The 21,990-nt window shown below is 39.2% G+C and overlaps 1 protein-coding gene across 1 annotated transcript in view; it reads right to left on the reverse strand.

Annotated features, from left to right (window-relative positions):
• Positions 1 to 21,990, reverse strand: part of LOC118326002 (whirlin-like) — a 46,070-nt gene that overhangs the window by 11,223 nt on the left and 12,857 nt on the right. Inside the window, 4 exon segments of the mRNA XM_035658885.1 lie at positions 636 to 707; positions 1,987 to 2,178; positions 4,674 to 4,852; positions 17,497 to 17,779. Of these exon segments, the coding sequence (XP_035514778.1) occupies positions 636 to 707; positions 1,987 to 2,178; positions 4,674 to 4,852; positions 17,497 to 17,779 (726 nt within the window).

A 21,990-nucleotide genomic window follows, 5' to 3' on the forward strand; every position in this document is an offset into this window, starting at 1 on the left:
CCCCCCCCCCACATCGACCACACAACACACTTTGGCATGCTCCCACTTGTTTCTAGCTATGTTATAATTACAGCTATCGGCTATTTCTAAATGAGTAATCTTTGCAGCCAACCTGCATATAAATATCTGGTGACAATGGTATGTCCAAATGTGTTGTTGCTAGCACTGAATCTTACGGTTTATTACCGAGTAACTAATGACTGTCAATTAAAGCAATTAGCTTTTTATCGAGGGGTTCTTAATTTCACAAACCACAAATCAATGACGTGTAGTCGCACAGGCAATTACACAGGACTCATGGTGTGCGCGGAAACAACCCTCGCCAGCAAGTTTTAATACAGCACCGAAACAGCTAACCATGACAGAGACAAATGCAGCCAAGAAGCGCCACGTGGGCTCTATAAGAGTTGTGGTCAGGCAGCAGGCTGATCAATGAATGGAGTAAGAGGAAGACTAATCCAGGCTGTTGTTCTAAAAACCCAAACAGTGTTGTCGATCAAGTTGTATCTGTTGGTTCTTCTAGGGACCAGAGCTGCTTGGAGGGAAGTGCGACATCAGAAACAGCACAAACCTGGCAGAATGAGTCGCTGTGGATTGATGTGGGGCCCACAGTGAACAATCACATCAATACTTACATAGGTCCTGCTAGCAAAGACGGAGCTGGCTCTGGTTGCCACAAAGAATGGGATGCCAAGAAAAGCTGGGATCTAATGGGGAAAAGAAATGTTGATGTTGCCGTGCAGCCACACGAACACGCCACTCTTCTGAGGGTCTGACATGGATTTTTGAACAGGAATAGTGAAAATTAATGCAGTGCCAATAAGAAAAAAGGGCTTGCAGAAGTGATTGTGTTCAAGTGCTACCCCAAGCAAAACAAGCCTCCTGGACTGAAAAATGAGAGCCATCACAGAAAATGCCAAAAGCTGGCAGTTCCTCGAACAGCAACTTGAGGCTGGCTCCAGTAGGGAATCAATCTCCATAAGGCCCCATATGAAAATGCCTAACTTCACAGCAGAAAAAAAACATGTTTACAGCCTGGTACAGAAAACTGCCTGCTTACCAAACTAATGATGGTCAGATGAACAATCATTGTAACTTTCGTAACAAATTTTACAGAAGTAAAATGTTCACTTTAAAATCCTATGGAAACATCAGAGGTACACCACTGGTAAAATACCAGAGGATTTGCCAAGAGAACACTGTTCCCACCGGGGATGACATTGAATGCTGATTGGGTATTAGCTTGATATCGACAAAATATTATAAATTAAAACAATTCATTATCTTGCCTGAAAAAAGATCAAATCTTTATTTGGTGACACTGTAAAAGTTGAAATGCCTGCTGGGTCAGCTCCCAAAGTACCCTCGATAAAACTGCGGAGCCAGAACTCTTTTAGGCATTTGGACTAAGTGTGCACTTTGAATTGGAAAAGCACAGGGCTTTGACTGATGATGTTTTATAAGTTCACAAGAACACCAGTACAAACAAAACCACAGACTGAGAAAGGCGTCATTTGTTTAACAACTTTGTTAAGTTGTGAGGTATGTTTCAAATGAACAACAGACTGCTTTTCACCTGCTTTATCTAATCACATCAGTCCACAATCAGAGGTGCAGTCTATTTTGTTAATGGCTAATGAAATTAGCAAGCAGCAGTTTGTGCCAGCCAACTGGCTTAGCTTGTAAATTATATTCAGCTTGTAGTAAATCATTTTAAATCAATATTTGTGTTGTCAGATGATTTGGTAAGCAGCCATGCAATAAGAAGGTGGTCATTAGTACAAAATAACCTTGAGAAAGTTTAAAATTCCAGAATGAGAGTTGCCCCGTCAGTGCTTATCGTGCACTATTGTGACTTATTTATATGATACACATCTCTGAATAAGGCCACATTAAAAGTGGAACAAGTCAAGAAAATAGAAGAATTATATCACACAATATTTCAATGGATGTCACATTTTCAGGTATGCTAGGTAAGGGATCTACCGTAGCAGGGACGGTGTGTCCTGCGTCATGGATCACAGGGGTTGCATGGTTGCAGTGGCCCTGTGGATGCAGCACTCCCAGGCCTCCATGCCAGGCTTGGTGGGCCTCCCTCTCACGGTGCAACACCAGCCTGTCGTACACCTCAAGATCCTGGGGAGCCACCAGACTCCTCACCTCAGACAACATGGACAACTGGAGGGAAAGAGAAGAGAAAATAAAACTGGCATAAGAGCATGCACAAGGGAAAAAGCTGAAAATTACAGAGGTCAGGCTATGCTGTTTTAATGTTACTATGTGTAGGATTTTTATATGATTACTACATCTTTCTAATGATTCAAATCCTACACATTGTGACTTAAGTTAAATAAGCCCACACAATGTAATTAGCCAGGTTATGTTGGGTCTTAAATGTAAGTAAAACAACTGAAAAATATGTCTGCAGAAATAGAAGGTCAACTTGTTTGCCCTTTAAAGGTTGTTTCTTCATTTTTTGCTTGCTGACATGACTCTTAATGTTCAATAAAGTGGCGCTGGATTCAAAAAGAAATTTATGGGAGAATTTTTAACTGTTCTACAAAATATAAGGCTTTAAGAGAGAAGAGGAACCCCAATAGCTGATTTACACAAAGACACAATGGATCATAATTTCCATTTTAAAAAGAATAAAATTCACATACAGCAAATGATTAAGACTCATGTTGTAGCTGAATCCTTCCTTCTGTAGTTAATACACCTTAAAAAGTTTTGGTCCCATCTGGTTCTAAACTAACTTTATTTCACAACTCTTTAATGTAGCCACATGGTTTGTTGCCTGGTCTCCGGTCTCTATGGGTATTAGTGCCTGAGAAGGTAGATATTGTTAACATTTGAGAATTGTCATTCTTATTTACCTGCTCATTGGGAGGAGAAAGTGTAAAAAAAAAACATAGCAGATTCACTTTGTAAAGAAAGACGTAGGGTGTATAAAGAAGATAAATTACTTTAAGTACAATAAAGTGCATCTTTTACTTTGTAAAAATGCAAAAAAGTGTAACTGAACTGAAACATTAATATTAACATCTTGTCATATATCAGATAGCTCCCATGTGTTCAGCAGCTTAATGACTTTTAGGCTTGTCTCACTGACATGCCATGTGGCAACCGATAAAACACAGCTCATAGTTAATGTTCCTCCTGTTTTGATTCACACAAAGGTCTTAAATGTATAAAACCACAAATGTAATTGAACAGCAATAATCAAGAGCCATGATGAAATGTTGCAACATAAGAAATAGAAGCATCAAGTATGAATTACAAGCACTGCTATTTGCTTGTACATCTGTGGCTGAGACAGTTTGGCACCATGAGACTGAGAATGTATAAGAATTCCTGCAATATCTGGCAACCAATGCAGTGATCAAAGGCTGAGCGCAGAGGCAGATTGTTCTGTTTTTCTGTCCATCATCATAAGCTATTGCAGGATGACAGCTGTACTGTAGTAGGTTTACAATGTCTTCCTTAATGTAGGCTGAACATTAATGAAGCTAATGCTAGTATTTCAGGTGTCCATCTTACCTTCCTCAGGTATTCAACTACTGCACCCAAGTGGAAATTGATTGCTAGATGATTCTGGGATCAAGAAAGGGCCCAAAAAATTCTAAACTGGTAAAATGATGGTTGGAAACTTGAAAGGAAAATTACCCACATGTCACTGAATGTGTCATCATGTAAAAATAAAGACACTAAGAATGATTGCAAAACATTGCTCACTGACTTTATAGTTGCCTATTCAAGATTCAGTTGTCAGATTCAAAATTCATGTAAATTTAGCATTCCACACATAGTTTGACTTTCATGTTCCCTGCTTTGAATCTGTGCTCAGATTTCTCACTTATTATTAACCCATTATGTGCACATATAAATGTTAAGTCTTTGATAAAGGGTTCTTACAGTAATCCATCCAGACTGCAGTTGTAAATGTTAATTATAGGTGTTAACAGGTGTTCTTGAGTCCTTTTCCAGGAAGCACGTGGAACGGTCCAAGTGTCATGCTTGGAGGATGGTTTCCCACAACAAAGCAACTCAAAAGTTGTTCTTGTTAATGCCTTATAAAAAGAATGATTGGAAAGGCTTTAGGCAGCTTCTTACACATGATTTGGTAATGCCCTATTGGTGCCACATTTAGGTAAACATATAGGTTTGCGTATTCTGTTAGCACCTAATCTTTGTCTGCTTGGAGACAGAACACAATTACCTTGTATATTACATTCCCAAATGTTTTTTTTTAATGGCAGGCATCATTACACCTGTCAGAATTAATTTAAGCCACTGGAAAAAAAACTGCTTCACAAATAAATTGCAGACCCTGCCTCCTATGAATGCATGGTAGCGTTCTTTAGTTGTTGTTTAGTTGTTCTCGTGTTAACACGGAGCTTTCGTGGTAATTTGTTTTGGACCTGTATGAATTTAATGGCTGTATGGGAATATTAACTTTGCATTTTCTAAAGACTATAAAATATTATAATTATAATTAATGGCTTATAATTTATCTATAAAATAAAAAATGTTATTACCAATTAATAAAGCCATTATTTACAGCTTATAAACACTTTATAAAGGGTGCCTTATCAGAAAGCGGTATCCAAACCTTTATGTACAAAATTCCACACATCTGAGTCACCGTCCACATCTCTGGATAGGTGTTCTACCTTTGCATGTGTGTTGAAGAGCTCAAACAGAGCCATGGCCAGCGGCTCCACTCCTATGTGTCCCTCCTGGTACTCCTGCAGGTAGTAGGCCATGGTCTGCCTCTCTGGCTCTGTCAACAGCATGTAGGCCTGCTGCTCCAGAGACACCTGCGCACCTGGCGGGCCCACACCTCTGTATGCTGCCGGCTGGACAGACAGACACATGGGAGAAGATGAATGGAAAAATGAGAGAAAGGAAAAGAGGGTCACACATAGATAGGATATTGATATCTAACTCTACAAGCCCAGTAGCATGCAGATAGAAAGTCCCCCACCACCACCATCCTGTACACACATACAGTGGCTGAGCTTATCACGCTCTGGGAAAGGCACCACTTCAAAGCTACAGGGCGAGACAGTCAGAACTTGTTTGCCTTCAAGACTCCATCAGTGTTATCTTCATAAGCAGCTTGACTTGGAAACAGCTCTTCTCACTGTTGGTAGATTGACTGAGTTTCAGCAAGGTCTCGTGGCTTCACGCCGACTATGAAAACCTTTGTATGGAATAAAGAGAATAAACAGGAGCCTGCAAGCATGGAAAATAATGCTGGGAAAGATTTTCCCTCCCACAAAGTTTTAGCTGTGAATGGGACAAAATAAATAAATAAATAGTTCATTAGTGGAAATGGAATGTTTAAAAGCCCTGCATGGCGCGCCTCAACGTTGAGGCTGCTTTGTGATGATGAAGCTCAAATTAAACACAACATAATAAATGAGACTGCAAAAGGCCATTAATGAGAAAGCCTCTGTGCCTGATGTTAAAATATATGCATAAATGAAGGCTGGGATGCTTAGATGTAGCCCGAGAGAAAGAAAGGACAGAAACAGAAACAAATGAGCACAATACGGGGATGAAGAGAAGCTCTTGTTGGAATTTGTTGGATTGGAAAATCAATACTTCATGAGAGTTTGTGGATTGAATCTGACCTTGAGCCTCCCTCAAGTCAAGTTACAAGATTGACTTATGTGTGTTGACATGATAAAGAAGGAAAAGATCACTTTAAAGCTCAGGGTTAAAAGGAATAAACACTCGGATGTCTCAGACAGAGACCCACTCTGAGCTGTGATTGTACCTGATGTAAGGGGCCGGTGCCAGGGCACAAATTGAATGAAGTCAACTCAATCAGTTGAAATGTGATTCCTCAAGACAACAAGGACACAGTGTATCCAAAGCTATTGTGTCACCATGTAGTGCAAAAATCAATCGGTGCAAAAAGCATTCAGCCTGTGTTAAAGGTCCAGTGTGTAACATTTAGGAGGATCTATTGTCAGAAATGGAATTTAATATTCATAGCTATGTTTCATTAGTGTATAATCACCTGAAAATAAGAATCATTGTGTTTTTGTAACCTTAGAATGAGCTGTTTTTATTTACAGAGGGAGAAGGTCCTCTTGGGAGGGGGCCGTCATATTGAACAGCCATGTTTCTACAGTAACCCAGAATGGACAAACCAAACACTGACTCTAGATAGGGACTTTCACGTTTCCTGAGAGTTTCACTGCAATGTACTTTCTCTTGCACACTTGTGAGTCTGGGGGTTGTAGTTGGTTTCATCTGCAATCTCACTGCTTGATGAAATGAAATCCTACACACTGGTTCTTTAAAACAATAATGGGATTCTTTGAAGATCAAAAAACTAATAACTGTTGTATTAAAAGTAAGAAGGTGGAGGAAATTTTGCAGTCAGTGGTCGAAATGTTTCTAGCCTTCCAGCCTTTGTTTGATGTATTGTATCCTTAGTGACCTTTATATGAGCAATCTAAACAACTGTATCAAGTTAGCCTAACTGTTACATTCAAAGCTCCCAGTGTATACTAATCAATAGAAAGGACACAGACCACAGGCTGCAAGTCCTCCAAACTAAAGGACACAATACATTGTTTGTGACTGCTTTTAAAGTCCCATTGAAATGACAGCTGTGATAGCTTTCTGTGCTGTGACTTATGTCAGAGATAAGCGAAATATGCAGGAAAAGTGTCAGTTCAAGGGGATTTGATCAGATCTTGCAGGGGTTTGATTGGTTCGTTAAAAAAGTGGCAGAGTCTCTGGAGAATGTAGAGCGATACAGAGCTTTAAACTGTTGGCCTCCACCTACACCTCCCTTACGTGTGTTGTTAAAAGATGAGGAGGAGGATGGAGAATTTATTAGATTAGAGCTCAACCACATGCTTTTGAAATGTAATGTCTTTCCTAACTGGCATCTAAACATAAACATCTGATCCATGACATTACTGTGCAGTCTTGGAGGAAGTATCCAGATCCTTAACTATACTGTAAAAAATACAAATAATATGCCCTTGAGTGTGTTCTAAATGAGTTGTCACTGTCACTGAAATATCATATTATTATAGTATATAACATGAACAGCTGATCCCAGCACTGTGCGTCGGAACCGATCAAATTAGCTGCTACATAAATATCGGCCGATGTTTGTGAGACTTCCATGAAAGAAAGTATTTCTTTCCAGCTCTAGCAGTCCTTAACAATTTAATGCAAAAGTTGTCAGATATTTGCTAAAAGGTGACCACAAGCAGCAGATGTCCACCTACACAATGCAATACAATCGCACTTCCAGAGCAGACAGGAATTTAAAAAGAGTCGAGGACCTTTCTTGCTGCAAGGCTCATAAAGTCAGCAGGGCACTTCCTGCGTTGGCACTGAACTGACTGCAGTTGTGATGCGCAGAATTGTCCAATATGTATGCAATTATTGCCCACCATTAGGTGTTAGCACCAACGACAGATGCTGTTGTTTTTCTTGGGAGGACAGTCATGTTAAATTAAAGGTAGCACAGCACATTCTGAGGGTGAAACTGCTTCAGATTTAGAGAAGTTGTGACTGATGGTTTTCAGCAGTTTTCCTGATATTGTTCTGATCATCTAAACCCTGGATTATCTAGAGGAAGTGAAATAGGCACAACAACATGTTAATACACTGCACCTGTAGTCTACATAAATCAGAAACAATAGATATAAAGATTAACTGAGGAAACAAAGGCAACGCAACCAGAAGGCAGGCAAAAGGATAATAAATTACTCTCTAGAGGGGCTGGCTTGCATAACAATTTTTTTTTGAGAGGGAAAGAAAAATCTTATTACATTTTAAGGTCAGGGTTAAATTAAACTAAAATACATTTGGCAGACACAATGTGGATACAAAACAATTAAAAGTGGCAAGACAGTAACCATGGGAATATATTGTTTAACTATCCCCTTTACAGGAACAGACAGCAGACAACAGCTGATGTCTGTCTGTTTGTTCAAAAGGGTTTGCATTTTGAACAGTGATAATAAAGCAAATCAAACTACATCTGCGCCCCAAAGTCCCTATATCTGTATTTCCAGCAGATGCTGGCAGATGAGACTGCGATCCAGACTGGGTCACTGGATGGAATTCATTTGTCCCATGAGAATCTGGCCTGAAAAAACTTAATGTGAACAAACGAATGTTGTTACAAGCTCTGACACTTGGTGATCCAAATTGTGATTTTCCGATAGTCCATTGAAATATTACATTCTCTCCAGGTTCTGGACATGAAACCCGGAAGAGAGGACACTATTTTTTTAGTTTTTTAGCTACAATCAAAAGAAAAAAAGGTCTATGTTATTATTTTAGAATAGGTAGTCTTTGTCACACACAGAATGGTACAGACAATTAACAATAGAGCTTGTAAGTATATTATTGACCTTAAATAGTTTAGAAATAGTTTGACAAAATAGTCTTATTATATCAGGTCCCATTCATTCGCTTTTTTATCAGCGGATGCAAACTGGGAGCACACTAGTAAACTTGTGATTCTTTTATTAAATGCTCACAGTGTGTATATAATCTGTGTGGCTTTGATGTGTCTTTGTAATAAATAAGAATGAAGCTTAAAAAATATTTTGAACATGAATTAAATAGGGATAATCACAAAGAAAGTGCAGTCAACAGCCAGTTTTTCAAAGCTCTAACCCCTAAAAGACCATGTGGAACCCATTTGTATATTACTAATTTGCTCTGCCAAATACATTTTGATTGTCAGGAGTAGATACTGTAGGAAAACAAATTAAATACATTGACTCATTTACAGGTCTAACCCTAACCCTAACAGGTCAAAGCATGCTGCAGCCCCCCAGGACTTAACCGCACCGCAGCAAATGCAGCGAAAGTCCCCTCTTGGATGAAACAAAACATGATAAACTCACCTCCACGGTGCCCTTCCAGTGGAGAAAACATAATGCAGTGCCCTAAGGTTCCCCTAAAATGGAGAAAATGTGATGCAGTATAACTTTTTTTTTTTTCTTTAATGGTAGTTTGGAGTTGACAGAGTACGTACAGTACATATACAATGCACAGAGGGCAGGGGGCCCAAACATAAAATGTAGCCCATGGGCCATCCTAATGCTAATCCAGGCCACGGTTGAGAGCAGTGGTGGCAAGAAAGAAACGTGCGCAGAAATTTGTGATGCATTTATGGTTTAACATCTTACTCAGGATTAGTATTAGCACCCTAGAGGGGTTTTGTCCACTGAAACTGGTGTTTTATTCCATGAAGGGACATACTAAAGGCATTTGATCCCGTTTTCTCCATTGAAAGGGCACCCTGGAAGGCACTTTACTATGTTTTATCTACCATAGGGGCATTCAAGAGGGCACTTTTGCTGCGTTTTTTTTTTAAACATGGGGGCCCCCCTGACTCCAGCAGTAAACATTTTGCAGACACATTCACTATAAATCTTTCCTTGTAATTTTGATTTGCTGATTTGTTGTATATGAACAGTTTTAGAAGACAGTGTTTGTGAGTGTACTTTAAGTGTATGTTTGACAGAGAGAGAGAGAGAGAGAGAGAGAGAGAGAAACAGAGAGAGAGAGCATTTGTGCAACTTAAATAAAGTCTCTCAGATGTCCTCTAAATTATGGCGTGTCAGCAGTCATGTTCTAACCAATCACATCCCCAGAGCTGGGGCCCTAATTAATATACAGCACACTGCCTTCACTAACAAGCTGCTTTTTGATAACCATCCCCATTCTGCTCACTATGATACACACACTGTCTTGTCCCTCAGAACCCATTCGACTTTCGGAGCAGCATCCTTTATACACGGCTCTTAATTCATCAATGGTTACCCAGCAGCGGTTGAGATGCTTGTTGGACATGTATTAAATCAACATGGCCACCCATCCGATCTTAAATTACAAAACTCATTAGGCTTGGACTGCTTGGGGCACAGAAATTGGATCCATTTCTGAAGAACAGCTGCTTAATTATAGCAGCGCCTTTGATGCAGACTGTGGTTTTCTGCACATATTAGCATGTAGCTCAGTTGTTTACAGTGTCAAAGGGGATCATTTAATAAAAGGGACAATGGGAGGGAGGCGGGGAGATGAGCAACAGGGGACATAATAGATTGATTATTACCATAATTGTTACATCATAGTGTTTATTATTCACTGATGTGGTGTCAACATTATGCAACCCAGGCCACAAAGGGTTAATATAGAAGCCAGAATTCAGGTTTATAGCACAGTAGGCAAATATGTTTTTTACCCATTGTGGCAAAGTCCAGTCATGTATAGTTAATGAGCGTGAAACGTTGTTCATCCAGTCATAGCGAACACTCTTGAAGTCAAACCCTTAAGGACTGACTCAAATTTGCTCAGCGAGTCTTTTATAGTCAAGAACATACTGTTGGTAGGAAATTGGATAGAAGGTTAGAGACATCAACACCAACAAACCAACAAACCTACTAAATGATTTTGCATTATTTAGTTAATATAGATAATTAAAGTGTAAGTACACCCTGTAGTTCTGCTAGATTAAAACTTTAAAAATGCACTAGAAAGCTGCAAAGGACAGTGGCTTTAGGAGGCGTGGCCTCACACCGACTACAGTGGTTGACAGACTGACAGGGTGTTAGTCAGTGCTAATGAGCAGCTGCTGTCAGACTCTCGGAATCTGGAAATGCAGAGAGTCCGCTGGGGATCCTACAGTCACTCGAAGCACTTTCACGGACCTCTGAAAGGTTTCTGTGTGGTACCTGTGTCGTAGCTAAGCTACACTCAGAGGCTAACATATTTTAAGGGCATCTCCCAGCACCCTCCTGTTTTGTTGTCTCCCAGGGGGTAACTACCGTGGACATGGCCTTCAAACCTTATTATGAATAACTGTCATACAGAGTTTGTCTGGTTTCACACTAACCCGTCTCTGTCACTGCAACCTGGCAACCCACAACCTGGCAACTACAGTCACATAAGCTGTTGCCAGGGCAGGAGGACATCCCACCTAAAAAAAGAACTTAAATACACCTGCAAATTTAAGCAGAATTGGGCTGAAGAGCTTATATTTCCTATCTGCTAAAAGCCCCACATACATGCATAACTGACTCTTACTTTGGAAGCAATAAGGTTCAGTAAAATGCTGTATGACCTGTTTTTACCCACTAGAATTTGACTTTCCCACATCACCAAAAAAGTCCAATGAATGTGTTATCTGCCTGTTACCTGACAGCCAACAGCTTTTGGTTTGTTTGAAATAACTCAGTGTGAATATGAAGTGGACGAGAAAAAGAACAGTTTTGTCTTTGGGCGGAACTACAGGCATGAAAGCACTTTAGTCGTGTTTGGGAGAATGAACTGGCCTGAGATCACAATTGTCTCCAAAGCAAACTGAAAACTTTTTCTCAGGCTCATGACACTGTGTGTGTGGGTGCATGTATGTGTCTGTGTCATTTTAATGTATAAAGCACACTGAGTATACTTTTAATGAAATGTGCTATATATACATAATTGAGTTGCTTTGCCTTCAACATCTGAAAAAACAGAGTATAGCTGGCTCCCAACTTCTGTACTGGAATACAAATCCACAGCTGTTCCTTCCTCAAGTTGTTTCATTGATGTTTATTAATTAAAGAGTAAAGTACATATTTGGGTCCTTGATTGACAGCTGGCTCAGCCTGTCACAAACAGCCATGGTGGTTGCCTCTTTTAGCTCTATCAATTAGACTGGATGAGAGTTTTTCCCTGCCTCAGCAAATCAGCGTGTGCTTGAACTTCACCCTGAGTGATTCCAGTGGAGCTGTTAGGTGTAAAAGACTGACTGGGCTCAGCAGCTGCCACTGTTTTAATGGCTGAATGTCAAGCAGGTTGAAAGAAAGCATGTGTGCTTCAAGGCTAGAAGAAATGCTGATGACAGTCAAGAGACAAGGCAAGACTACAGAGTCTTAAAGTCTAGATTATGAGCACAAGATAATATTTCCAAAACTAAAAACAACAGATAAACCACTGCATTGTTCAAGAGTACTCAGCCGATTTAGCATTGCACTAATTCATGATGGTCAAGTTTTAAAAAGGATCAAAATTGATGCAGCAGATACACATATACTGTCTCTCTTTATTTAACACATTCTTCTCCTGCATATTACCCACAATACAACTCAACTGCCAACAGTACAGTCAGAGAGTCGGGTGCGTTACGGCTAATGTGTCCTCCAGCTGATCGACTAGAGATGAGGAGCGGGCTGCAGAGGTCTGCTAAGCTTCTTTCTAACTCGACACCACCAGATTGTTTTAATTTTCTAACTTCTAGTCTTCAGCTCCAGCCAACCCTTTGGAGACACTAAAGGCAATTTGTTGTTATTATATTGCATTTCTGACAATAGATCCTCCGAAATGTTACACACTGGACCTTCAAGTAAGAGTAAAATTACAGGCATGAAAAAATACTCATGCCTGAGTTTACTTTACTTAAAGTTACTTAATTACAGTAATATGAGTAGTTGTAATTTATTACTTCCACTCCGGGTGGTTTCTTGTGAGGGGTGACAAGGTCACATTCACATAAAAATACATTTCCCATGAGCTGACTGAAATGCAGTTGTAAGTTACATGAAAAGAAAAACATTGAAATATTAAACGTCTCACAAAAAAATAAAAATACATGTTACCCAAAAATATGCTACAGAATACCCACAGATATGGAATTGGTATTAATTTTGAGAGGGGTAAAATGGTTAACCACACCTGTCAGTTATTTATACCGATCTGACACATTGTCAATTTAAAAAAAAAAAGTAAATACGTAACTGTATATATTCCTTTTTTATTATTTATTTATTTAGTGTTACTTTGACATCATTGGTTGTATTGCCCATTGGCTCTGTTTTAGTGTTTATATTTCAATATAATTTAAATATTTGAATATCTGTTATTGAATATCTGTATATTTTCTGCATTCTGTAGTGTGGAGGGGGCTACAGCTGCATTTTATTGGGCAATTCTGTATTGTATTAAATGTATCAAATAATACATTGTGCCTTGAATATACTATATCCTATACATCAAGATGATTAAATCTATACCAGCAATCCACCTGGGTATAGCAGTCAGTCAGTATAACAGTAAGTTAAGACTTACAGTAAGCTATGCAGCAGATGATTTATGGATGTATGCGTATTGCAATTCCAAGGTCCATGGCTCTGCAACAGACAAACTCTCTTATCAAGCACAGCACTGGTGAGCTGCAGTTGACCATCAGTTTCTGAGTTGAGGCCAGCAAGTGAGGCAGCTGTACAGTTAGGAGCTAAGCCACAGGGGTAAAACAGGATCTTAGCCTTTTAGGACTAATTACAGTACTGGTATGGAGAACAGGAAGCTGTCACATGACTCAGTATTTTGAGTCAGTGGAGGAATGTGAATGATGACATTCACAGTCATGTTTTGTTTCCCTTAAACCAAATATAAATATAAAGCCCACATACAAACACTACACTCTACTAGATACGAGTTTGCAGTGAACAAACAGACCCAAGCCCAGTACCACAACCAACCAATACCAAAGGCATTGTATTTCATAAACCCAACAACAAACAACCAAAGCAGAATAAGCTCAGTCAACCACATGAAATTAATTCACAACAAATAATATCTGCTCATTGGCAGACTGACAGCAGCATGCTAACAACAAAGCTTGGCTGCAGTTCCACAGGAAGATCTGTAGGAGCAATAACACCCTGCAATGATTAATCTGTGGTCAAACCAACACTATTAAACTATTAGTCCACAGTCCGCAGGGTCAGCAGCCTCATAGCTTATTTACTTAGTATTCGTAAAACCCTGAGTACAGCAATGCTGGTACTTATAAACAACTACATAACTGCGTCTCTGTGTTCACACACAGCTAGCCTGACGCTGAGAAAACAGCACTGAAAATGTCCTTGTTAAAAAGGATAAAAAATGTCAAAAGAATTTGGTTTAGGGTTATGTTATATTGTGTTAGGGTTAGGGTTGTATTGAATATTGCCTGTGGCAATATGATATAGCATAGTATTTTAATCATTAAGATTAATAACACACTGGGATAGTACTCATAATGATACCATACTTCTCAAGTGCTGCTGTTAGGCTGAAAATTGTATTTAATCTATTTTGTTAATATAAAATACATTGGAACTAATACATTGTATTAGTGTCCATACTCTAAATGGGCAGGGCTTAAACCAGATGTGAATGGTGCTTAAACGTAAATGGAAGGTGCTAACTGGATGTTGTTAATTTAAGCCTGAAATTGATATGGGTTGATCAGAAGTTGCTATATTTATTAGACAACTATTTACAGAATTGAGCTTCAGAGCAATGTTTTTAATCACAAAAGTTACAGAACTATTTCCACAACAAGCTGTTTTTAAGTTGCTACATTTATGAGAATGAATATTGACACACTTTACTTGTTTGGTACTCGTACTCGCAAAAAGTATCATCTGTACCGAATACTTGTTTCAGCTGAGTACTCGCTCGACCCTAATCAAACACTATATGAGTGCAACGGCAAGCCACCGTAAGGTGGAAGTAATTGTGCGTCAGTCAGTACTAATATGACAGAACCTCTCTGCGTGATTCAACTACTCCCAGGAGGTGGCTTCAAAAATGGAGATTAAAAAATGTAAATGTTATACAAGCTTTACATGTAACAGAAACAGACCCACAAATGTCTCCAAACAACCTCCTTACAGTTTTCATTCTTTGGTCTTGGAAAGGATATAAAATCAAGTTAAAAAGTCACAAGCTATTACTATTAAAGTCAAAGTCAAGTTGAAGGCCTTTTTGATTTTGTCGAGTCAAGTCCACAGTCGTTAGATTAATGACATGAGTCTGACTCTAGTCCCACCTCTTCAGGAGTCAGAAAAAGATAATGACAAGCTCAAATGGAGATTGAGTACGTTGGAATACAGAATGTGTCCGTACCATACATACAATTTGAAGAGCGGAAATACATATACAAAGGCCTGTAATGCATGGCTGCCATTCTTACCTTCCCTAATACAGGTGTAGCTCTGGCTGAGGATGGTCTGCAACAAAGAAGACAACAATGCATATTTAAGAAACTAATTATTAAGTCGAATTGAGAGTAACAGTCATACTTGTATGCCTCACCACTTCTTATACATGTAGAACATTAAAAACACAACAACAGCGTCACAGCCTAGCTCACCCCAAGGCGGGGCCAAGGCAACGTGAGTGTGGAGCTAAGAGCCACCTTGTATGATTTCCAAGGCAGCAGCAGGCAGAAGAGAAATGTATACCTACCAAAATTCTCAATCAGAGCCAGCTCCATTAGGGCTGGGAGACAGATGGATGAGGCAGAGAGGGAGAGAGAGAGAGGGCAGTCTCCACACATTGCTTCGCTGTCAGACACAATGGAGCTGTCAAACACAATCCTCCACTGCAACGAAGGTTTTCATGTCCTGGACCTCCCAAACCGACCCACTCTCTCTCTCCATTATATAAGGTTTTGTTCACAAGGCCAACATATGGCAACATTTCTCTTGTTACTGATTTTAGTTTTAAATGAACTGAATGAAGAACGTGATCCATTTTGATTTTCTTTTCTCTTTTACATATTAAATCGGGTGTTTTCCCTCCACTGATTCTAAAATTGATTAATTTGAGAACCAGGAGTGATGGAGTGATAACACATGCCCTAAAATCTTTTAAGGGCCTTCAGACTGGTCTGATTAAAATGAAAGATAATTCTTAGCAGTTGCTGCCTGTATCAAGCAATTGAGCTTACTATACCAATACACTTTAGACAAGAGATTGAAAGGTGCTAATTCAGTTTAGCGATTCAGTCACTAACTATATAGTTTGTTCTCTTTATAACACTGTGACAGTATATAGCTGTGTCAGTTCAGTAGTAACAGTTTAGTTTTTGCTGGTTCAAACTGTTTTGTTCAGTTCAATACAAAGGTAGGTCTCTACAACCACAACCATAAGGCTGATAGCTCAGTAACGACTCCTGACGAATATGATGATGAAAATGGCATCAGATATAGGTCATATTACAAGCACGATAAAACTCATGCTCAAAGGGCCCTGATAGCTCAGCTGGTAGAGCTGAGCTATCTGTGGCCCTTGGCTGCGTGTCATCCATTAAAGGCAATAAAAAAAATAACAAATAAAAACTCAAGGTCATGAGGAAATTATGAACTTGAGTTTAACACCTGCAGATATTAACTGCCACTTGCACAATATAAGTCCTTGTGCTCAAATTTAACAACTGAGAGCTGTACAGGCACCTGAGAGCTACAAACAAAACAAAGTTAGAGGCAAATAATGGTACCTGTGTGTATACAACTAATCAGCAACCAAGGCAGCCACCATGCACAAGAGACTTCATGCTCGGCGAGCGCTCACAGGAATTACTCTGCTCTCAAAGTTGAGTTCTGGTTGCACAAATCGACCGAGAAAGGCATTGGCCCTCTTATGATTGGTTCATTTCAATCCAATCACATCCACACAGACCTTCTTGTACCTTGACTGACAGCTTCTGTTAACTGAAAATCAGGCAGACACTTGGCTAGAGACATAAATCTGAAGCCCTAAAGGACAATGACAACGTTCTTCAGCTTGCCTAACGTTATCTGAACTTTCAGGCAGCATCTGAAACACTGCAAACACTTGAACTACTAATCCTAGCTCTTGTGCACCTGAGCTATGGTGTGGCCATAGCATACCTGTAGCATCTACAAAACTATAAATCAGCCAAAATGGAATAACGAAGTTTCTTGTGGTTTTAAAACCACAAAAAAGCTCCAAACTCCAATGCACAAAGCTACCGATACTGATATTGAACACCTCTTATTTAGTGCAAGCTAAGAGTGCTCCAACCAGGGTTTTTGAGGCTGATCACCCATCATCACTATAAGAAGTATCTGTGATTATTATTTACTATTCTCACATTTTGGATTTCTTTACCCGTGATTCCGTTTTCAAGGTGATCCATGTGTGGAGGAGGCTTGTTAATGATGTAAATGATGATCGAAAACCTGGTCTGTGCTTGTAAAACATCCACCAGATAATGTCTCTCTCTCTGTTTCTCTGCAAAATGCTAAAATGAGTAGCTGACCATTAACATACCAGGCAGCCTGCCCAAGTAAATCTATGCATGACATAGATAAGACAGAATAACTTTTCTGAGGAATAAAAGAAATCTATCTGCTAATTGGCTCTTCTGACTGGCGACAATCAAACTAATTAGAGTGAATATCAGCCAATAACATTCAACATTCAGCATTCAATCACAGCACCCTTAGTGCAAGCTGTGCAAGTTACAGGGTTTTAAATTAATGTAAGGTGGTTTCCCAACTACTTAATAATTGGTGATTATCAAAAGTAGTATTTGCACCAGGTCTGTAAACCACATGGGGAAACAAAGAAGGACTGTTACAATGATGTCTGTGCGCCAGTGCCACTGACAGCTCTAGTATTTGTTTTATTCAGTAAATAGTGATTATAATTCAATATAACGCACTCACCTTGAACTGCAGTTACTGGCACTGACACTAGCGTGGATGCCAGCATTGACATTGGGGTTAGTGACAGAACTTGGGTTAGCTGTAGCATTGGTCTCAGCTATGGCCTGACTGCAGATCCATTTGGTCTCGTCCACCACTGTTCGAGCATGAGGCAGACGGCCCACATCCCTCACCTTCATCAGCAGGTGGCGTCCTGTTTTGAGGATGTGAACAGCCTCATCGTGGGAGATGGTGACAAAACTCTGACCGTTTACTTCCAGGATCTGGTCACCCACCTATAAAAGACCAATTTCATTAAAAAGAAGCGCTACATACTCATCTTCCTTATGTAGACCTGCTGTGGACAGACATGGAAATTAGGGTAGGGCTCTGCGATTACCTTTATTCCCTCAGTGGAGGGATAGTGTTATTTATTCATTGTTTACTTAAGTGTGTTTTTGCTTCCTTCCTTTTTAGGAAGTTGTTTTGAGTTTTCGTTAGATAAAATAGTTTAACAAGTGCAAGTATTTCTGTTTCCTGCTTTTCTTTAAACGCCGGGTCATTTATTTATTATATTAATTGTTGCTCCCCTTCTTCCCCTGGACACCACAATTGGGGACGTAACAATGTGTTTTATATCCAAAGATCTTTTAAAAAGTAACATGTAGCCTAAAATGATATACGATGTTAACAGTCCATCAGTATAAATAGCCCTGACTCATTGCTAAGTGTGATGTAGGAGGCCTCCTTCTCGGTGGGTTCTTTAACCTGTAAACCATGCTCCCTGTGGTTAACTTTATACAGAAAAACATTAGATGTGTTCTTTCATTGTAGAATAGCATCCTGTACCTTCCTTTAAGAAAGTGCCAGACATATGGCCAAAACAGTGAATCACATACAAAATGGTGTATCCATTTACAGGTGGAGTTGAAACACCTGGACACTGAAATAAGGCACTGACCCTCACAAATTTGACTTATTTGGGGACTTAAGTCAGGCCATTTGTCCACATCTGAAGAGGCCCTGTGGGACTACTGCTGAGTCAGCATACTTGTTGGCTGGAAGGAGATGATGAAACATGTCCTGTATCCATTACCTCAGGTTAGTTAGAGTGTTATCACTGTTTGGGAATTTACTGCTAAACTAATTAAAAACCACAAGTGTCTCTAGTAGTCACCCTCCGCTCAAAAATCCAGTTTGGAATCAACAAGTCAGTCCTGGTCCAGTATGCAACTTGTAAAGTGTGATGTAGAAACTTGAAGTCACCAGTGCACATCCACTGAGAATGGACTTTACAGTGAAGTAGGAGACATCTTGTGTCCACTTTAGAAATGAACAACATTTGCATATTCAGAGATTCTGGAAGTTTTAATGAGGTAGAAGTATAAGATTACTTTTTAAGGATTTTAATGTGGAAATTATACTGTTTTTGTGAGAATACTATCAGACCCACATTATTGTTCCAAACAGTCTATTTATATTGTGTCCTAATACACGTCTGGAGGGGGTCTTTAAGCAACATCTCTTTTCAGAAACACCGTCTCTGTCACTCTGGGTGATAAACAGACCAAACGATCAGCTTTTCTTAATCAAACTTTTTCTTTGGCAGAAGGTTGTTCCACTGAAAACACAGTGAGGTCCCTTAAACAGAATATATTTGCTGGTATTTTTGTAAGCCCCTGGAGCATTACGTTATAAAGTTAGGTACCAGGAACTAGAACCTGTTTTTTCTTTTTGTCAAGGGGCAAAAAAATCATGGAAAATCCAGGCCAAAAGTAGTAAACTAGGTCCACCACTATCACAGCAGCACAACACAGAGACAAACACACATAAACTCACTGAGTGTATCTCTGCCTTCTCTCTGAGGTTATGTGAGAACCACTATGCGTGCCATGCATCCCAATCCCTGATTCAGACAATACTTTTTTCACTGTCACAACCTCGGGCCACAGATTTAATACCAAACAAGTGGTACAAGTTCCAAACCCAAGGTCGCCCCAACTTTCCCAACTCGTTGAGTTGTCCGGAGGTATGGACATATGCATAAACACTAATGGTGCACAGTAGCTAATTATCTTTCTTTACACAGCCAGACAATAGGTGATTCTCTGGTTGCTCTCAACACAATTAGTGTTGAGACAGCACAGCCAGAGGAGAATATCACAGATAAGACAATGCGACGAACGTTCATTCATTGACAGACTGTAAGAGAAGAAAAGCAATCAGTGATCACTGCTCTGCATGCAGTCTGAGACAAAACACTCATGTCTCTTTCATAATCGGTGTCACTCTTCTATTTCATAATGTATAATTTTGGTCTCAATGTGACAGATGATTATCTTGGTCAAGTTTAAGTAGAGGATTGTTCAAGGCCAAATGGTTTTTAAAACTGTATGTAGTGGGGTAATTCCTATATAAATACATTTCAATAAGACTAAGCCATACTAGCAGCTCTGTGAGGCTGTATTTAGATAGATTTGAGCTTAATGCTACATGCCCACAGTGACAATGCTGGCATGCTGACATTTAGCAGGTATAATGTTAACTCTCTCAGTTTAGCATGCTAACATTTGCTAATTAGCTCTAAACACATAGTAGCCCACAGGTGAGGCTGACAGGAATGTTGCAGATATCTGGTAATAAATGTCAGGACATCAGCAAAGTTCTTACAATTCATTCAGGGAAAATATTAAAATGTATTATGTTCCTCTAAGATCCTAGTGAGCCGCTGATGTTTCTTAGAGAATAATCCCTTTTCATGTTGAACAACTCATTAGCTTTTCTCTAGCACCATTCCATCGTACAAAATGTCTCCTTATCAGTATTCAGTTTGCCATGGACCTTGCTTAGCACATTGATGTTCTCAAGGGGATGTACACTTTTGAATTTAATTTAAGCATCCTCAGAAAAAACAGGAGGCATATGCTTCAAATTAAGTGCTTGCTGGATTGTCAAACAACATCTGAAATCCCTCTTTACTCACCTTTCCAATAGCAGAATTGGGGTGAAAAAGTAAGTGAGTTTAAATTTCTCAGTAAAGTTCTCTTATATCATTCTTCACACTACTACTTGTGCCAATTTCCATTAGAAGCAAGTACAATACCATGAACACCTTTAAAGAACACTGTCTCCCCAATCATTGAATATGGCCATTCGAAATAGGTATCAACAGTTTTTCTTTTGAATACAACTAGTTATTTTTTGGGTATGCTGAGCCCTTGGGCAAAAATGACGTTGTTTGATATGTCCACCATTTTGTATTTTTGACTGTAACCAAAATTGTAGCTTAAAGCGGGCACTATCAAGGCTTTCAAGTTTAGCACCTTATTTGGCTGGCAAATTCTTACAATATTTACATGTAGCATCGTACTATTTAAAGGGAGACTCATACAATATAGTATTGAACTTGCACGAGAGACGCTTTAAAAAGAACAATTAAAACCAGATATCGTGATTTAAAGTCGCTAGTTTTTGTCAAGCTCTAAAACTACTGAATCCTACATTTCTTATATGGTAACCAATACTATCTTGTAACACATCATCAAGATTATTTTCTTGGACTAGATAAAACTCCTCCAGAGTCACAAAGAATACATTATACAGAAATCCTTATTACTAGTAAACTGGCTTTTATGTGTTAAATTGGTGCCCCACTGAAAAAGGATTGGATGCTCCAGGGAAAAACACAGCAAATATTTTTCTGCAAGCACAGTGATACATTTTTGTTTATAATGGTGGTAAACTATTACTCGGGGTCTTATATGAATAGAGGTCATAGCTTAGCTAATTTGTATTCCTGCCTGCATCACTAATGGTGACCTTGTTTATCTGATACATAATACTGTTTATGTCCTGTAAAGATGATTATTTGAGGATACAATGATCATATCTCCCTGAGGCAATTTAGCTAAATGAAATAAACCAGGTTTGGCAATAGAGAGTTGTCTTGTATCAGTTAGTGGTCAACAGAATTTATGTTGGACATAATAAATGCATAATTGTGCCTGTTTATAAAGACGGAGTCAGAGAAGGATGCAGCAGTTCACAAGGGATTGCTGAAAGCAGCAGAAAAACAGCTTCCACTGTATTACAGCAGGACAAGTAGAGGCAGAAATTAGTTATTGACTTTTTTCCTTCTCACCTCCCTGCACCACCATGATTATGTGAAGCAAATGCAGCTTCACTGAAACTCCATAACTGAGCCCTCGGAGGATGAGAGAAACCTTGATTTATATATTTTGTTCATGATTTTTCACAAACAGGGACATGCATGTAAAATACAGTCTATAAGGGCTGAAGTCATTGTCCCTTTAGCATTTTGGCAAAAATTTGCTTCTCTACAAACAATATTATGAACTCGGAGAGCACAGACTTGTTAAAAAGACAACCAAATGTTGAAGATCGTAAAAACCAGCTAGCTATTTTACATCAATCGTTTGTTAGCTAGTTCTAACATTAACTGACTTGAAATGTGATTGTATAGGTTATCTTTTAACCATCTTCAAAA

The sequence above is a fragment of the Morone saxatilis genome, unplaced genomic scaffold (assembly GCF_004916995.1).
Source record: "Morone saxatilis isolate NCDOM2014 unplaced genomic scaffold, NCSU_SB_2.0 Contig16, whole genome shotgun sequence".
Taxonomy (NCBI): Eukaryota; Metazoa; Chordata; class Actinopteri; family Moronidae; genus Morone; species Morone saxatilis.